Source organism: the organism of the source record quoted next, unplaced genomic scaffold (genome assembly GCF_019419815.1).
Source record: "Pyrus x bretschneideri cultivar Hongxiangsu unplaced genomic scaffold, Pyrus_bretschneideri_v1 Contig39, whole genome shotgun sequence".
Classification (NCBI taxonomy): domain Eukaryota; kingdom Viridiplantae; phylum Streptophyta; class Magnoliopsida; order Rosales; family Rosaceae; genus Pyrus; species Pyrus x bretschneideri.
The window spans coordinates 365,988-383,835 of NW_025999712.1; the positions used below are offsets into that span (position 1 = coordinate 365,988).

The window sequence follows — 17,848 nt, forward strand, 5'->3', positions numbered from 1 at the left end:
CATGGATTTCATACAAGTATAATTTTTTGTAAGTGTCAATATGCATTTATTTACAAGATATACAAGAAATTTACCTAAATCCGCCTATGCGCCAACCCGTTGCCCGACTAGCGTCTAACGTTTTTTAGAACATTGATCTTAACATATCATGTCGTGGCAAACTCGCTATGTTAACGGGTTTTTATTAGGTGAGCCGATAACGACCCGATTCGTCAACAGATCGTGTTATTTCTTGTCGGGTTAACGAGTATTGTCCAGATTTGAAAAATGATATCTTATGAGGTTCTTAATGGATGACTTGATAACAATCCGACTCGTTAACAGTGACCCGATAAGACCTACATTGATAACAGGTTGATTCGAAACTTATTATGTTTGTGTCAAGTTAATTGATCGTCCAAAAAATTACCAGGCCAAGCCTACTCACAATACAAACTGCGATTGAACACCAATAAACTGATAATTGGTTAAGATAACTAAATATTTTGATTTCCGACTTCTTATATGGAGTAGAAAGTTTGTGAGTCTGACAATTCAAACTGTAATTCAAATTTCAGAACCAAGTATTTCGGTGGGTTATGGGTCGTTGATTCCATACCTTTTCATTATGTTCCTCGTTCATGGCTTTTTCAATTCAAGACTGTATCCATTACAAATAAATAAACACATCAAAATTATATTTTATTCGTCAAAATTATGTTTTATTCTTTCATATTAAAAAGATCTCAAATTTGAATCTTTCGTCCACTAGTGCATCTCAAAAATTTAATTTGACAACTGTAATTTGGTTGCTGTTCACATACTGGGTTGACACGGACCCAAAGAATGGAGTATTTTATACTTATCAATTATGAACTTGCTGCCATTTGCCTACCCATATACATTTTTTTATTTTTTTATATTGAATGGATTAGACACAAGGCATCATAATCATATAATAAATAATGAATGTGACCATATAACAAACTGGTTTAAATTGCTAGCCGACCTCTATATCATGGGCAAAATTATTAAAAATACACATTTAGTGCTCAGACCAAACCAATTATTAACAAGACCTTTCTCTCTACGTTTGGAATCTGCGGACTCGAAAATCTGAGTCGTCTAAGGAAGAAAGAGAGATTCAAACTCTTAATTTGCATGAGATAGGATAATGAACGGATAATTGGGGGTTATGAGATTGGAATAATTGCCAATTTGCAAGATTTTAGGAACCGATTTCAGGTGATAGAGTGCTCTACATCATTTATTTTAGCGAGCTTTAATAAAAAGAGCTTAGATGAAGATTATTTTAACCATAAATCAGCTTAAAATATTGTTTAACAAAAAACTCTTCAAATTTAAATATAGGGAACTTTAACGAAAAAATTTCAGTACTGTTCATTTTAACGGAAAAAAAACCACATTTTTACATTAAAAAATCAATCATGATATTATTTAATTTACTCTTTATTTTATCTTTATCGTTAAAATTCAAAGTTTTCAAATATTTTTTATTATTTTTCCTTTAAATAGAAGGACAAAAACTCTAAATTATAAACGGGCTGAATTACAAAGCCCATCACGCTCAAATGTAACTTTTCAAAATTGCTTTAACAGAAAGAGAAGAAGAAAAGTGTCTCTCACTTCACTCCGACCCCACGTGGCCTCACCCTTTCATATTTAGTTTTTTATTAAATTGTTTTTCAATGAAATTGGAACAGCTAGCATCCCAACATGTTTTAAGAAATTATGTGGTGCCCCACCTCCAACCTTTTATGCGTCACATCCCTTAGCTCTCTCCTTTCTTTTTTTTATTTTATTTTTTATTTTTATAAATTGTTGTTCAAATGCTTTTTACATCATATGTTTTACACTTTTATTTTGTTTTAAATTTACAATAAATTCATATGATTTCTATAAAATATTTCTTAAAGTACTATGGAGTTGTAATTATTTAAATTTTCATTTCATTTTATCAAATAATAAATTTACTTACATTTGTCTAATTCTCCGTCCGACTAGCACCTAACGTCTTTTAGAATCATGAGAAAAAATGTGTGTTCTTCAGTTTTTTAATAAATAATGTATAATTTTGCGATAGTTCTAGCGTGCGTTATTTTTTTTGTTTAAATTCAGAATTAGTGTGGATTATTGTGTTATAGTTCCAGAAATAGTGTTTATTTTATTACCTTTCATAAATAGTATGAGTGATTTTGAACAACTTTCGGAAATAGTGTGGCTTATTATGTTATAGTTATAGTAATAGTATGAGTTATTTTGGGTCACTTTTAGAAATAATGTGAGTTATTATTCTATAGTTCCAGAAATAGTGTGGGTTATGTTTGTTCACTTTCAAAAATAGTGTGTTTTTTTTGCTCACTTTCATAAATAGTGTGGTTTATTATGTTATAGATCCACAAATAGTATGGGTTATTTTGGTGTAGTTTCAGAAATAGTGTGAGTTAATTTGTTATAGTTCTAGAAAAAACGTGAGTTATTTCAGTTCATTTTCAGAAATAGTGTGTAATTTTGTTGTAGTTCCACAAATATGTGGATTATTTTAGTTTAGTTTCAGAAGTAGTATTTGTTATTTTGCTATAGTTTCAGAAATACTGTTTATTTTGTTCCATTTTAGAAATAGTGTGGGTTATTTTGTTGTTGACACACCCCAACCAAGATCAGGGCATGCTGGCCGTCACGTGGAAGTGACGTAGCCATGTGCACAGTGCGGAAGCTAAAAACAGCAATATAAAAGTACGAATAATTTAAAACTAGCAAATATAGTGTGATAAAATATGTGCTAGCGTAATTGAGTTGCTGAGCTCAGAGCCTAAGGCCTACAGCAGTCCAAAAGAAACGATACGACAATAGTGCACCCGAAGGTGTCCCTACATAGGTGAGTGTCTGTTAGAATGCCGGGACGTCCTCTGGGAAAACCACCGAACCCGCTAAGCTACTAGAACCTGGAGGGGCGCAAAACAAAAGCGTGAGTGGGCAAAAACAAATTCTTTGAAAACCAATTCATAAAATACATTCTAACCCCTCGCCGTAAAACCTGTATACTTCCCAGAAAATAAACACATATACGTAGATATGCCAAGTCATACTCAAGGATATGCCAATCATGCTCACAGGTATACCATCACAAAACCTTATAATATCATGCACGTGCTCAGGTATAAATCACATCAATAGCATAATAAACTGGCAGCCGGAGTCCCCTAAGTGACCTGTACGGCTGAATCTAGAGCTCAAATCTCAACTAAATCACTAAACCTGCCCACGAGTCGGAACCACCTATAGTGGTCTGTACGACAGGCCTGGGTGTAATACATATGAACGCTCTAGTGCTACGATCACGTGAAGGCTGTGCGAATAATCGCGGGTCACCTACGAGTCGGAACCACCGATAGTGGTCTGTACGACAGGACTGTGCACCTAACTTGGATTCAAGCTGAGCGTGTGGTGCGGGAGGTGAACAACACGTGAAGGACTGTGCCCTACTCTGGGCGGGAGCACTAACACCGGGGGTGCAGGTTATGAGCTCTCTAAGCATCTCTAACCGCTATTTAATGCAATCGTTAAATAATGCTTACCTGGCTACTTACCTACGCCTCCACAGCACCAACATATATAATGCAATCATAAATGAATATGTACTTAAACGTATATGCCACTAATCATGCATAACCATCAATCATATAAAAAGAATGGCATAAAACAAAGCATTTATACTAATTTCTGGGAATTTATATGTATATAGGTGTATACGGAAAACAAAAGCCCACTCACTGGTATGTGGAAGGGTCGTAGCCCCCCTGCCTCGAATGTGCACGCTCGTCCTCGGGATACGTGTCACCTATATGCGAATTAACTATAAAAACGTTAACTTTAAAGCACATAACCGTCCGTTCAAAATAACTTTTCATACATTGCTCAAAATGGACAAATGAATATACCAACGTGATCTACACAACCTCACGATCACACCCATATTTTTAAAATAATTGTTGGACTTCCCACGCGCCCTCACGTGCCAAGACAGACACGGACCCACGCGCCCCCACGCACGGCCACGTGCCATGCACACTGACGGCGTCAAGTGACGCCGTCAGGAATATTCCGTTAACCCTAAACTGACGCCGTCAACGTCCGTTAGGAATATTCCGTTAAACTTAACGGAATATTCCCCTTTCTTCTCCGGCCAGTCCCCCTCGCCGGCGCCGTCGCCGGAAAACCTGCAACTCGTCATATCTCGCTCGTTTTTCAACCCTTTTTCAAGATTTTTTGCACCATTTTAACCCTTAGGACTAGTAGAACACGATCCTACAAGTTTTAAGGCCTAAAACTACGAGAAAATACCTGTCCAAGTTTCCAAAACTCGGCCAACTTCGAACCAAGCTTTCCCGACGTCCAAATTTGTCCAACGAAGCACTCCCAAGCTCCTGGGAACCTCACAAACACAACTACAAGCTTCAAAAGTCCAAAAACAAGCTAAATTAAGTTTGCATGAATAGTAACCAAAACTGAGCTCGTGAAATCGACGTGAAAACGTCGGAGTTCCTACCTGAAAATGGTACCACTGGACTCCCCTCAGCCTCACGAGTTCGATGGTGAAGTTGGTTCCCCCGATCTGTGCTGGTTTGAGTGAGTTTGGTGTTTGTCCGTACACTCGGAGGAAGAAGAAGAAATAAGGAAGGGAGCTCGGGGGGGGGGGGGGAGAGAGAGAATGTCAGAGGGAGAGGGAGAGAAAGTCAGTGTGGATGTGTGTGTGTGGCCCAACACATGTCCACACCACACAAAACACCAAAAACATAACAAGACAAACTAGGGGTAAAACGGTCAAATCACATGTACGTTTCGATATTTCCGGGACGGGATGTCACAGTTGTAGTTTTAGAAATAATATAGGTTATTTTGGAGTAGTTCCAGAAATTGGATGGATTATTTTGCTTCTAGAAATAGGGAGGATTAATTTGACTCAGTTTTAAAAATAATGTGAATTATTTTGGTTTAATTTTTAAAAGTTCTATAAATAATACAAGATTACTCCACCAAAAAACAAAAAAGAATATGTAATCACACTTTTAGACTTATGTTAAACAAATACTTTATAAAGATTCACTTTTAATTTTAACATTTGACAACAAAAAAAAAATATTTAGTTTGTTTTATTTGTTTTTTAATTTTAAGTTGGCGCAAAGTCACAAGAACCCTACTTGAAAAGATGACTTCAAATTCCAGTAGCAGTGTCTTTGACAGCATGATAACGACGATGACCATGAAATATGACATTTTGGGCTCTCATGCTCTCTCCCTCTCTCTCTCTCTGTATCAAAATCTAAGTAAAATGCATTTCATACATTCGTTAGTTATCAATTTGATCATTAAGTGATGATGTGATAAATATAAAACTTACATATATTTATGATGAGGTAAAAAAATTAATTAAATATTAAAAAACCATTTTAAAAACAAAACTAAATTAAAAGTTATAAGGGACCCACCCACCTACCTTCTTCTCCAAGGAGAGAGATGGCGTCCATCAAACTTTCATTGCAATTTCAAAAATTGCAGCGGGCAGCGAGGTTTCTATCTCATCTTTTCTCGGTCTCTCTCTGCGGGGAGTGCATCCTCTATCTCATCTTCTCTCGATCTCTCTCTCCGCGGGAAGCACATCCTCTATCTCCTCTATCTCATCTTCTCTCGATCTCTCTCTCCGCTGGGAGCGCGGCTTCAATTCCACCATGCGTAACCATGAAATGTAAAGCTTAACAAAAAAAACAACTTTTGTCATTTTTATATGAATGGAGGAAATGCAGCAGAGGTAGGAGGAGGGAGGGACTAAGGAGTCGAGTATTGAGTCATCAAGTTGCTTAGATGTTTATTATAATTCTTTTTTTTTGTAAATTGGTAGATTAGACAAGGGCATAATTGTAATTCTAAGAGTAGTATTTTGCTCATGTATATACTGAAGCACCATTGTAATTTTATCAACATTGAATGAAATGACGGAAGTATATTCGGAAACTGTGTATTCTTAGATTCTACAGGGACAACGTGTTGTGTTGTTGTCAGGGGCAAAAATAGAAACTCAAATTTTGGATTATTTTAATTGGATTGATTTAGAATTGGGCTTTATCCTAATCATTAAATAAAGTTAGTGCATGACTTTTGGTTAAAATTCGAAGTTTTGAAACTCTTTTTATTAATTTTTTTTTAAATTTATTGGAGTAACGTTTTGATGCATTGTTTTGTGTTAATTACTTCAATAATTCATCAAGAAAGTGATTAGGTCAGCCAGCAATTATAGGCAATGATACAACAAGGGACAAAAGCAAAATTATGGGCATCAATCATGAAACGGATAGGTTCAAGTAAAGAATATGAGTAATTGAGAGAAGGGAGAATGGAGTTGGGAGGAAGCTAGCTCTATATTCCATGACGAGAGAATGAGGTTTATGACTCGTTTGAAAATATTTTAAAAATGATTAAAAGTACGTTTGATAAGAAAAATTCATTTTTAATTTAAAAAAAATGTCATTTTTTATAAAAACTTTCAATTGTATTTAACATCTCATTTAAATAGACACAAATGTTCTCAATATATGTGCATAGTTGTTGATTAAAAAATTTCAATACTATAATCAAATGTTGCTCTCACCAATATTTTTATCATTTTTTTTATTTTCTTTGTCAATTGAAGACCGTAGGTTTCTCTCAATTTTATATTTTTAATAAATAGACAAAGAAAGGAGTATCAACATCTTACTTGGCCAGATAGCTTGTTCTTATCCAGCTAGGAATTAACATAATATATATATATATATATATAGCAACAAGTGAACTACCAGAATGAACAAATAAAAATAAATTAAATTTTACTTGTCTCAAATTTAAAGGATTAATGTATAACCAAAATAAACAATACAACAATCCAAATAAAAATTTATTCATTACAGTTCAAATTTAAAAGAGTTCAACAAAGTAGGATGAAGTTGAATCGGATTCCCATCAGTTTTTTTATAATGGTCATTTGAACCACACTTTGAACATTTTCGAGTTGATTTTTCTTCTTCACGTGATGGGAATCTTTTTTTTTTTTTTTTTTTCTCCTATCAGGTCTTCTTCGCGTAATTGGTGGGTAGGACAATTCTTTGCACACAAAAGCAATTTGCAAACAAATGATTTGTATGAGAAGTGTATACTGGTCTGCTACATAACTACGAAGGCAATTTGCATAAAAACTACGGAAGCAATTTGGATAAAAACTACATAAGCAATGATGTTAAAGTTACATTAGGCAATTTACATAAAAACTACATTGCATAAACACTTGAGAACAAATAAAAATGTACCCAAATACATACAGACCAATAGCAAAGAACCACAAAACCGCGAAACCACATTTAAGTACTATCCATTTCTCTCCCAGAATCATCGAAACCAAAGAACCAAAAAAAGATACCGACCAAAACATCGAATGAATCAAAAAATAAAAAGAAATCGTAGATGAGGAAAAATGAAAAAACCATCTATAGTTCTATACCATCGTTTAGGGCTACACAACCAACAATGATGCCTTCAATATGTCTCCACTATTTCTTAGGTTTTGACGTCAGAAATTTATCATATAGGGTTTTTATTTTTTTAGTTTATTTGATTTTAAAATTTAGGGTATTTGTGTCTATTTAAGTGAGATTTTGGATATATTTGAAAATATTATAAAAATTGACATTTTTAAAATTAAGAACTAATATTTGGCTATATTTGATAAATACTGGTTTTTGAAACCAATCATTAATAAAAATTCAAGTAAATTATGAAAAGGAACTTGAAATGCTTTTAAAATGACTAAACATTTTTTATATGAGAGTGCTTTTCAAACCAATTATTAGTAAAAATGTAATTAAATCCTTAAAAAAAAAGCACTTGAAATGCTTACAAAATGACTAAACACTTTTGATGGGAATGCTTTTGGAACCAATCCTTAGTGAAATTGCAAGTGAATCCTAAAAAAAATTTGAAGTGCTTCTTGAATTAACTGATGATTCTTGCAGAAAGTGTTTTCAGTCATTTTAAAACCACTTCCAAACGAGTTCTTAATGAGAAGAGAATTTGTGTGTGCAGGAGTCTCTGTAGGGTACCACACTTAATCAAGCCCAAATAGAGTAAGTTGAGTCCTTTGATGAGAGGTAGCATGAATGACGTGACCCAAAACACCACAAGAATTTCTCCTTAACAAAAGAACAAATGCATAATGTAGTATATCCTTCTCTTACTTTTATCCTGTCTATGGGAATATGGAGTTGTGTCTGTCTAAAATGAAGCAATGAAATCTCTAGTCCCTTATCGTGGAGAAAAGTATAGATTTGTCTGTTCGAGGACCACGCAATTCCAACCTAATTCATATTCTCAGGTCTCAACGATCAGTGCTTCAATTTCCATGTTGGGTTCGCGGATAAGGTAGGAGAATGCTCATGTGATGCAATTTCCATGGTAGGTAAGATCAGCGCTCAGATTATGACAAGTTACCAGACCGGTTTATCAAATTTGTGATGGGGAGAATCTCGTACTCTTGGTCACTCTTAGAAAGTTCATGCAACGGGCAATGCAATGGTATCCTAAATGTGGAAACAAGGAAAAACGATACCTTTTCTTTTGTTTTCTTTTTTCTTTTTTCCAATGATTTTAAGTACGAGAATGAAAGTCTTTCATTTGCGTACTTTAGGAATGAGTATGCGAATTTCCTAAGTGAGACAATAAGTAAGGTTGTTAGCTTCTGTTTGCTTTTTCAGGGAGGTCAAACGTCGGGAAATCATCACTACTTAATGCACTTATCAGACAATGGGGAGTTGTACGAACGTCAGACAAGCCTGGTCTTACTCAGGTCATTAAATAGGCTTCGTTGCAATGATTTCATCAGCTATTCAGCTTGTTGACGATGAATGTGCTTCTTCCGCAGACCATTAATTTCTTCAATCTGGGATCAAAGCTCTGCTTGATTGATTTGCCCGGGTGTGGCTTTGCTTATGCTAAGAAGAAGTTAAGGACGCTTGGGTGGAGCTTGTGAGTATACAACTTTATGTTCTCCTTTTCATTTCTAAAGTGGAATTTGGTGAATAAAACTGTATACTTGCGACTGAATCCAAATATCTAAATCGTATATGTGCCAATATAATTGTTTTTTTGGGCGCTTCGAATTTTGTAGGTGAAGGAGTATGTTTCGACAAGAGTTGGTCTAAAGCGAGTGTGTTTACTTACTGGTACAAAATGGGGAATGAAGCCAAGGGATCATGAGCTCATTGACTTGATGGAAAGGTAGACAACTGATTTTATTAAACCAATGTCAGGATTAACTCATCGGTTACACTGATTCTATGTGGTAAAAGATACCACACATTCCTCTATTGTCTTCGATTGGTGTATACGCACATATGTATCAGATTTTATTAACTAATACGGATTCGGTTTACAGAGCTGAAACTAAATATCAGGTTTTATTGACCAAGACGGATACGGTTTTCCCAATTGATGCGGCACGTCGTGCAATGCAAATTGAAGAGGTCATTATGGCTTATTTATACTGGCATTTCACAATATATAAGCAGCATTTTCTCAGTAAGACTATCTTTTTTAATCAATATATCTGATTTTGCATAGTCTGAAAGCAAATAAGTCTTTGGTCCAACCCGTGGCATGGAGTATGCTGTTATCTGATCAGTTGATAATCACAAGCATACTATTTACGCGTATCAGTGTTGAAAATAATGTAATCACTCCAGATTTGGTTCTTATTTCGGGTGATGGTGAGCTCGAAATCTGGAGCTGGTATTCGAAGTTTAAGAACAGCGCTAGCGAAGATTGCCCGTCTTGCCAAAGTCTAATATGCAGCATCAGGTAAATGTAAACTCTTAATCCAGGGTGCATTTAAGCTCTTTTTTCTTAATGTGAACTCATCTATATTGTTATGTACTTCTAGGCTGTGGCGTGCTGCTTGTACTAATGTTTTGGCTTGGAAGCCAAATTTCTCAAACTCGTAGAGTTGCCGGATGCGTTTGACGCAGATTGTTCGCCTATACAGATTGAGCAGGGCGCGCCGAAATGGTTTGGCAATGCCTGTCTCGATTAGCAGGACGACATTGAGTTGACATTTGGCGAGTTACATGAGAATTAGTTTTGTAGATTCTAGTTTATTTCTTACATCTTAAGTTTTTAAATTGAAGGTTACATTTGATTGCAGACATTTTAAGATAGTGAATGGCTTTTATCGGCTGATTGGCGCAAAATGCAGCCATTGCCGAAGTATTCTCAAGTTATTCCCTTAACACTGCTGTATTAGTGGTTTACGCTAGCGTCAGTCGCCGGCCGTGATGGCCGCCATTGATGATCGTGAGTGCCGCGCTATTGTCGGTCATTTAAAAAGGATAGTGGAAAACCAGTACAAATGCAACATGGTGGACTTTCCATTGTATAATTTTATACTTCCTTGGGATATATAGGGAAGAAAAGCCTTTATACTATTGGTTCGACGATCTCAGTCGAAGAAGCACTTATACACGACGGACACACTAGGGACAGAAGACATGGCAAAGCAGCCCAAGAAGCACTTTCCATACATAATTACTTTTCAATTTGTTGGTTTACATTATGCCAAAGCACTTTAGTAAAGCAAGTAAAACAACAAAAAGCAAAACAAAGATAGAATTCTTGAACACGCAGTTGATTTTTATTGCTAGATTCTACAATGTGGGGTAGGTATTTAAGTTGGTGATTAGGGTAGGGAAGGGGAGACTAATCTAACATTAGGACTATTAAATGAGTTATCATGTCAGTATTACAATCTAATGATATTATTTTCGTAAGTAAGAAGTCTTCAGTTAAATTCTTTTATATGACGAGTTTGATTCCAAGGTAGAACTGACTCAATGTGTGATTTAGTCTAAATCACCTATTCCAATGTTGTATAAAAAAACAATCTCTCCCCATCTTCAATCTATAATCGAGCATCTTCAGATCATATGTCCACGTAAGCATTATAACTTCTAGAGTCAACAAAACTCGATAAACTCAACTAAAACCATTAAGTATAATCTATATCACAAATGTTTGGCAGATTGTGATGCAAATGCTAATCTCCATACGTAAGTTCATAAATGGGAAAAAAACTTTGTGCTTCTTGCCTTTGCAATATATTATGACCATATTATTTAATAACTTTTTTTACTACAAACGATAATCCATCACTTGCATATTTTTTCGTAATATAAATAGAAATTATAAACAATGTTTTATAATTTTCATGATGTATAATTTTTTCTAACAAGGGTGTTGTATAAGGCCTATTTTATATATTAATACTACAACTAAAGTATACAAAAGTCGTCCGTCTATATTATCACATGTTCATTAATAATGACAACACAACATGGCATTGTGACTGGTGCACATGAAAAAAAACAAAATTTAAGCCAAAATAAATTCCCACTCAAAGAGACTCAATTCTTTGTATCAAGGAAAAAAAAAAAACCTTCGAATTCTAGATGCAGACTTGCAAATCAATTTAATTTAAAACATCCATTCTTGCACTCGAGATTTCTAGTTCAATTATCCATTCTCAACATTTGATGCAATTTAATTAAAAACATGCATTCATGCACTCGAGACCTCTAATTCAATTACCCTTCATTCTTTCACCCGAGGTCTCTAGCTCGATTACCCGTCCCTCAACATTAAAGTCATGTTCAAGCAATTGGACAACTAATTTGAGACGTGTGTGTGGATGTGTGTTTGGTTAGGCCAAATGCAATTATCGCAATACTTTGAATTAGTTTAAGTCATGACCTCATTTCCATAACCAAAACAGAATAAAATTGACCATTCCCTCTCCCATTGTCATGCTTCAACCGCACTCCCTCCATTTTCATAACCAACACATTTGTCAATCCTCTCTCTCTCCTCCTCTCTTTCTCTCTCCTCTCCTCTCCTCTCTTTCTCTGTGCATGCTTGAGAGATTGAGAAGGAGAAATGTGTCCCCTGCGGCTGATTCTCATATTCCTCTCCGCCACCCTCGCCGGCTTCTTTGTCCTCAGAAACCTCAAATCCGACGGCCCCCAATTGGAAATGCCGCAAGATGAACAAGAAACCCACCAACTGCAAAACCCCAACAAATCTCCCCACCAATTTTCCAAGGTTCCCAATCCATTTTCTCACTTCAATTCCTGCACCATTTCTGCTTTTCTCTTCTGGGTTTCTCTCCGTTTTAACAAATTTCGCTTCTTTTGTGTCCTTTTGCAGGTTCGCTCCGCCTTGGAATCGGGGTTCTGGACCGTCGTGGACATGGCCAGCGGACGCTACCTCTGGAGGCATTTGGCGTCGTCGACGGCGGCGAAGCAGTCGGATTGATGCTATAATTGCTGGGAATCTGACACGAGTCCAGGTTTGAGATTGACTACTAAGAATCTAAGATGTTGTAATTTTGAAAGGACCCAATTGAAAAGAAATCCGAAATGTTGTATGATGTTTGCAAATGGTGTGCTGTAGCTGTAATTACTACCATTCAGCAACAATATCAATCCAATTTGTATTGTAATTTTGCTATTTTACACTATCTGGTTCTGGTTTCTGTATTAACTAATCAAGTGTGGTGTGGAGAAATTTCACCAAGACATAATCCACCTCTATCTCATGCTATTCCCTGTGCTATGTATAAAGCTAAGGCTTGCGAACTTCGGTGGTTTTCATACATTATACTTTACCTTGCTAATGCTATTTATAAAGAGAGCATGTTGTCAGTTATATAAGAAAGTCTCCTACTTTAACCCGTTTGAGTGTTCATTAATCGATTAGCATAGGTACTATTCTTGATGTTAATGAGAAGGCCGAGAAAGGATTTTATGAAATGCTTGTTTAGAACATCAAAGGCTGGGATACACCAATATTCATGCTTATGCTTGCATTCACAAACATAAGGATAAATTGTCTGTTTATGGTGAGGGATTTTCTGTGTTTTCGTGGTTAGGGATAATGGAAATTGTTGTTTGTCATGGCTGCTGGTTTATGGTTAATTGAGTTTGCAATTTGCAGCCCAATATAGAGATTTTTTCTCTTACATGCCCACATGCGAATGTGTAATCTATGCTGCTGAATGCTGCTGTCGTATCCTATGAGCTAATGTTTGTTGACGATGTTAGGGCATTTGGAAGGGGAGTGTTGTGATGCCATTCGTGTTACCGCTATTTGAGATGTGGATTCTTTGTCTATAGTAATGGTAGTTTGTTTTGCTGGCTTTCTATGTGACTATTGAGGCAAGATTCTACATTTCTGGTATTCTGGCTGTGAACTGTTGATGCTCTCTGCTTGTAATGTGTAATTTTTTTTTTCGTCAAACGAATTGGAATATGATGCTTTTGTAGAGTGGTAATTGCTCCTCGTTAATGCTTCTCTCCTTGTATCTTCCCCTGTCTCAAATCTGTTAGCTATTGTTTCCTTAGTTGATGTCTTCTATGTTGAAAACAGTAATGTCTTGACAAGTCAGAAATGAATTTGATGCATTTTAAGAACATGAACCAACTAGCCAAGTGTAAACGACAAACTTAAGGATAATGTTAGACCTAGGGGTGGTATTGGTACGATTACCGTACCAAAATCCATGTACTAATTACTATACCAAACTTTTGATATGACAAAATCTATTACCATATTACCCTGTCAAATTTTTGATATACCGAATTTTGACATGTAAAATAATTCAGTTGGTATGATATAGTAATTGTAAGTGCCACTTTTTTCGGGCCAAATAGTCAGAGTTGAGTAGCCTAGTTTTTGTGCTTAAATTGTGGTAGGTTTTCTGACTTGGTGATTTGGATTTATTGTTTTGTTGTACTTTTGGGTTCATTATTTCTCTTGATTGGCCAACCTTTTGACTACATGTGGGGCTGGTATTGCTAACTGATTGATCAGTTGGTGGGAGAATGTGACATATTCTAATTATCCAGACATCCACAACTTGATTGATTCAACTCCCTCCCTTCAAAAAGTCAGAATAATGCTCGATAGAAATGGAAAAGGATTTTCGTTGGATTCTTTTCGAATACTTTGCGAACAGTTTTCGTTAAGTGTTATTTATATTTAATTTTAAATTTTTAAATGATTTATGACCGTACGATATATGATGAACGATTTCGATCACAGAATCTTTAAAATTTCTAGAAAAATGATACCTTTTCGTTAGAAATCGAGGTAAACTTATATCAAGATAAACTCCACCTGTATCAAAATAAAGTTAATTTCTATTAGGACATTATTATTTGCATACTTATTTTTACTTCTCACATATTTTTGTTGATTTTCTTCACTTCACTAGATCCGACGATCGAAAATTAAGACGCGTGTGTAAGAAGTAAAAATAGTGTGTGAATAACACTACTCTTTCTATTGTTGAGAGGGATTCAAAATCAATGTTATAACATGAGTGAATAGATTATAATACGGGTCAGTCACAATTAAAAAGGTATTTAAATGAAAGAAAATCAGTCAAACCCCTTCCAAAACTAAAGTAAGAGAATTGCAGAGTGAGGGATTTTTCTGGTTCAAAATGAGAGTGAGGTCAATTTATAGTGGACTTGGTGTTGTAACTCGTACCGCTTCTTGAAGATTTTTTATGGAGTTTTATGGTATAAGATACTTTGGTAATTTTAACGGTTAAAATTTAATTTAAAAATATAAAAATTAAGATCTAATGGTTAAACAATTACACTGGATTTATAGAAGTTTTACTCATCAAATACGTAAAAAATATAAACGGCAAAAACTAAGAGCTTCGATAGCCAAAAATGAAAAAGTATGTAAAAATCAGTCTATTCTTTTTGGGTCCCGTTCTTTTCTTCTAATCCATTAAATTAGGAGATTTTTATTATTAAAATTTGATCTAACGGTTGAAGTTATTATAACTTGTAGGCTCCTTTTTATGACAGTTGAATCAAATTTCAATGATACAGATTTTCTAATTTGATGAATTAAGAATAAAGAATCCGGAGTAGATTAGAAAGAAGGGACCTTGGAGAGGATCCCTTTCGCTTGGTTTCGCTTTCAGCACCACCGACAGATCACGACCGTCGAATGGCGTGGTTTTCAAACAGTCAATAAGGATAAAATATTCCAACGGTCGAATCGTATTCATTCCAATTTCAGTATACCTCTCTGTGTCTGCTTGTGTTCGCAGAGACGAGAGAGAGATGAGGCAGAAGAAAAAGGCAGGATCAGAAATCCCAGAAACCCTAACAGCGATGCCAGAGGAAGAAGAAGAAGGAGATGGTCGATTCTTTGCTTGCTATCTGTTGACCTCTCGCAGCCCTCGCTACAAGGGCCACACTTATATTGGGTAATTTCCCAATTTCCTTAGTTACTTTTATTAATTTTTAATCTCCAATCAGTTCAGAATAATCAGATCATTCTTGATTCAATCATTTTTCCATCTGAATTTCTTTAAATTTTGGAACTTTCTTTTAGAACTGCGATCAATAATTCTGCCCAATTTCACTGTTTGTTCATTTGGCACTATCTGATTTGAATTTATTTGAAATTTGAGACTTTATGTTGCTTTCTTTTATAAATTGGATTAGCAAGTGTCCCCAGTTTGACTGTTTGTTTATCTGGGTGATGCTGAATACAGGTTCACAGTGAATCCGCGGCGGCGAATAAGGCAGCACAACGGAGAAATATCGCAAGGAGCCTGGAGAACGAAGCGAAAACGGCCTTGGGAGATGGTCTTGTGCATCTATGGTTTCCCAACAAACGTTTCTGCTCTCCAGGTCTCTACATTTTTGTCTTTATTTCCTTCCAAATATAGTTAATTTATCAATTATGATTGATTAGGATCAACTTAGATGCAAATTTCTTGAGAATTATATCTTAATTATGTGTCAATTGTGGATATTTCCGATTTGATTGGGACCTACATTGAGTTTGTACTAATTTAGCATCCATTTGGTTCTATTTTTTTTAATTTATTTTATTTATTTGTTGGATTCAAATTTATATGAAGATTTATTAATTGGAATTTGGGAACTTTCAAACTCCAATTTCTTGAGAATTATGTCGTTTTTCTGTTTCATTTGAGGATATCTCCAGTTTTATTGGAACCCGCATTGGGTTGGAACCAATTTTCAAATCAGTTATGTATTAATATTTGGTTGGGATCATGTTAGCTTGGGGATTTCCGATTTATATCGACTGGATTTGGAAATTGCAGTTTGAATGGGCCTGGCAGAATCCAACCGTATCAAAGGCAGTTAGGCAGGCTGCTGCAAGCTTTAAAACCCTTGGAGGACTTGTCAGCAAGATCAAGCTTGCATACACAATGCTTACTCTTCCGCCATGGAACAGGTATCGTTTTATTTGTTAATGCGTGAATTGTGAGTGAATGAGCACACATGCTTTTTTTATAGTACTAATGGGATGTGAAATTTTGTTTGTTTGGATCATCAGCTTGAACCTCACTGTGAACTTCTTTTCGAGCCAGTACACCAAGCATTCTGCTGGCTGTCCACGCCTGCCGGAGCAGGTGAAGGTCAAAGTTTGCTCCATGGATGATCTTCCTTCCTCAACCAAACTATCTGATGACATTTTTGAAAATGAAGATGATTGGTGCAATGAAAGGGAATGTGATCAAGATATGTGTACCAATAGTTCGCCACAGGAAAACACATTATTGGACGTCATGGTTCATAATTCAGCAGGCGATCAGCATAATGATATCGGCAATAAAGTAGGAAGCTATGAGCACTACAATGAAAAAGAATATGATGAATTCTTGTATGACGGCACTCTAGAGCAAGAGCCATTGTCAGATTTTATAGTTCATAGTTCAGAAGATGATCAGAAGGATGATACAGAAAAGACAATTAACAAAGTATATGGAGACAGTCAGCAAGTAAAGGAAGATTGCACAGAGCAATTTGGTTTTATCACATCACCGGTGAGAATGCCATCTTCAAAGCGGCTACCACATCTTCTGATGACAGTAGTGTTGAACTGAGGCATCCTGCAAGGGAACAATTGACAATTACAGTTGCAGACAATGATCAGTCACCGGGTGAAAGCTATCTCAGGCCTTGTGGAGCCGAGGTAATAGATTTGACTACTCCAGCTCCTCAATGTAGAAGCGGTTTATGCAGCGGGAAGAGTAGAGTTGTCACCACTTATCCTCAGATTATTGACTTGACTATGTCTCCAAATTTCATCCAATTATAGTGCTTGACGATCTTGTGGATTTGGTTGAATAATTTAGAGGAACTATTGTCATCTTTACCTGATGGCATATTGTTGTAACACTTCAGTTCTTACAGTTTTAACTGGAATAAAAATCTTCTTTTTACCCACTTGCTACTTTTATTGCTTTTCTTTGATGGCTTGATGAAGATTGTATTTATTCCCCTGCTTTTCACATTTTATCTTTACAAACTGGTTTGGACTACCTTGCATATCAAGGAAGGTTTTCTTTCTTCCTCAAAAGCCTGCTGATGCTTAAACATTTCGAGTTAATCCAGCTTTGTGCTCGAAAAGTTTACGCTTGTTTCTGCAATGCGATTAATTAAGTTGATTTTCAGTTAGACTGTCGACGAGAACTTGCTCTTTTCGTGCAAATTAAAAGGAAACAGTAAACATATAAAACAGAGTAAATATTTGATCAAATTAGCTAATTGAAGAGTAAACTACTATAGTGGAAAGACAAAGTACTTTGATATGGTGCAGATAAATTTTTTGCACCAATGTTGTAAGAAACACTAACTAAACCTGTTCACTAAATCCGATAAAAATTCCGGTACCAAATCTTCGGTACCAACTAAGGCCGATCGCTTCTACA

General features: G+C 35.7%; 2 protein-coding genes and 1 long non-coding RNA gene across 3 annotated transcripts; all 3 read left to right on the plus strand.

The window, feature by feature from the left end:
* Positions 1 to 9,622: 9,622 nt before the first annotated feature.
* LOC125468492 lies at positions 9,623 to 10,238 on the plus strand. The gene is made up of 2 exons (XR_007250909.1): positions 9,623 to 9,882; positions 10,050 to 10,238. It is a non-coding gene; the product is annotated as an uncharacterized LOC125468492 (long non-coding RNA).
* A 1,726-nt stretch (positions 10,239 to 11,964) lies between these two features.
* Positions 11,965 to 12,710, plus strand: LOC125468541. The gene is made up of 2 exons (XM_048564444.1): positions 11,965 to 12,174; positions 12,280 to 12,710. Exons 1-2 carry the CDS (start codon positions 12,010 to 12,012, stop codon positions 12,385 to 12,387), a joined length of 273 nt encoding a protein of 90 aa, XP_048420401.1. The 5' UTR covers positions 11,965 to 12,009; the 3' UTR covers positions 12,388 to 12,710.
* A 2,331-nt stretch (positions 12,711 to 15,041) lies between these two features.
* Positions 15,042 to 17,363, plus strand: LOC103935260 (structure-specific endonuclease subunit SLX1). The gene is made up of 4 exons (XM_009345024.3): positions 15,042 to 15,364; positions 15,656 to 15,794; positions 16,235 to 16,368; positions 16,471 to 17,363. Exons 1-4 carry the CDS (start codon positions 15,219 to 15,221, stop codon positions 17,018 to 17,020), a joined length of 969 nt encoding a protein of 322 aa, XP_009343299.2. The 5' UTR covers positions 15,042 to 15,218; the 3' UTR covers positions 17,021 to 17,363.
* The last annotated feature ends 485 nt before the right edge of the window (positions 17,364 to 17,848 follow it).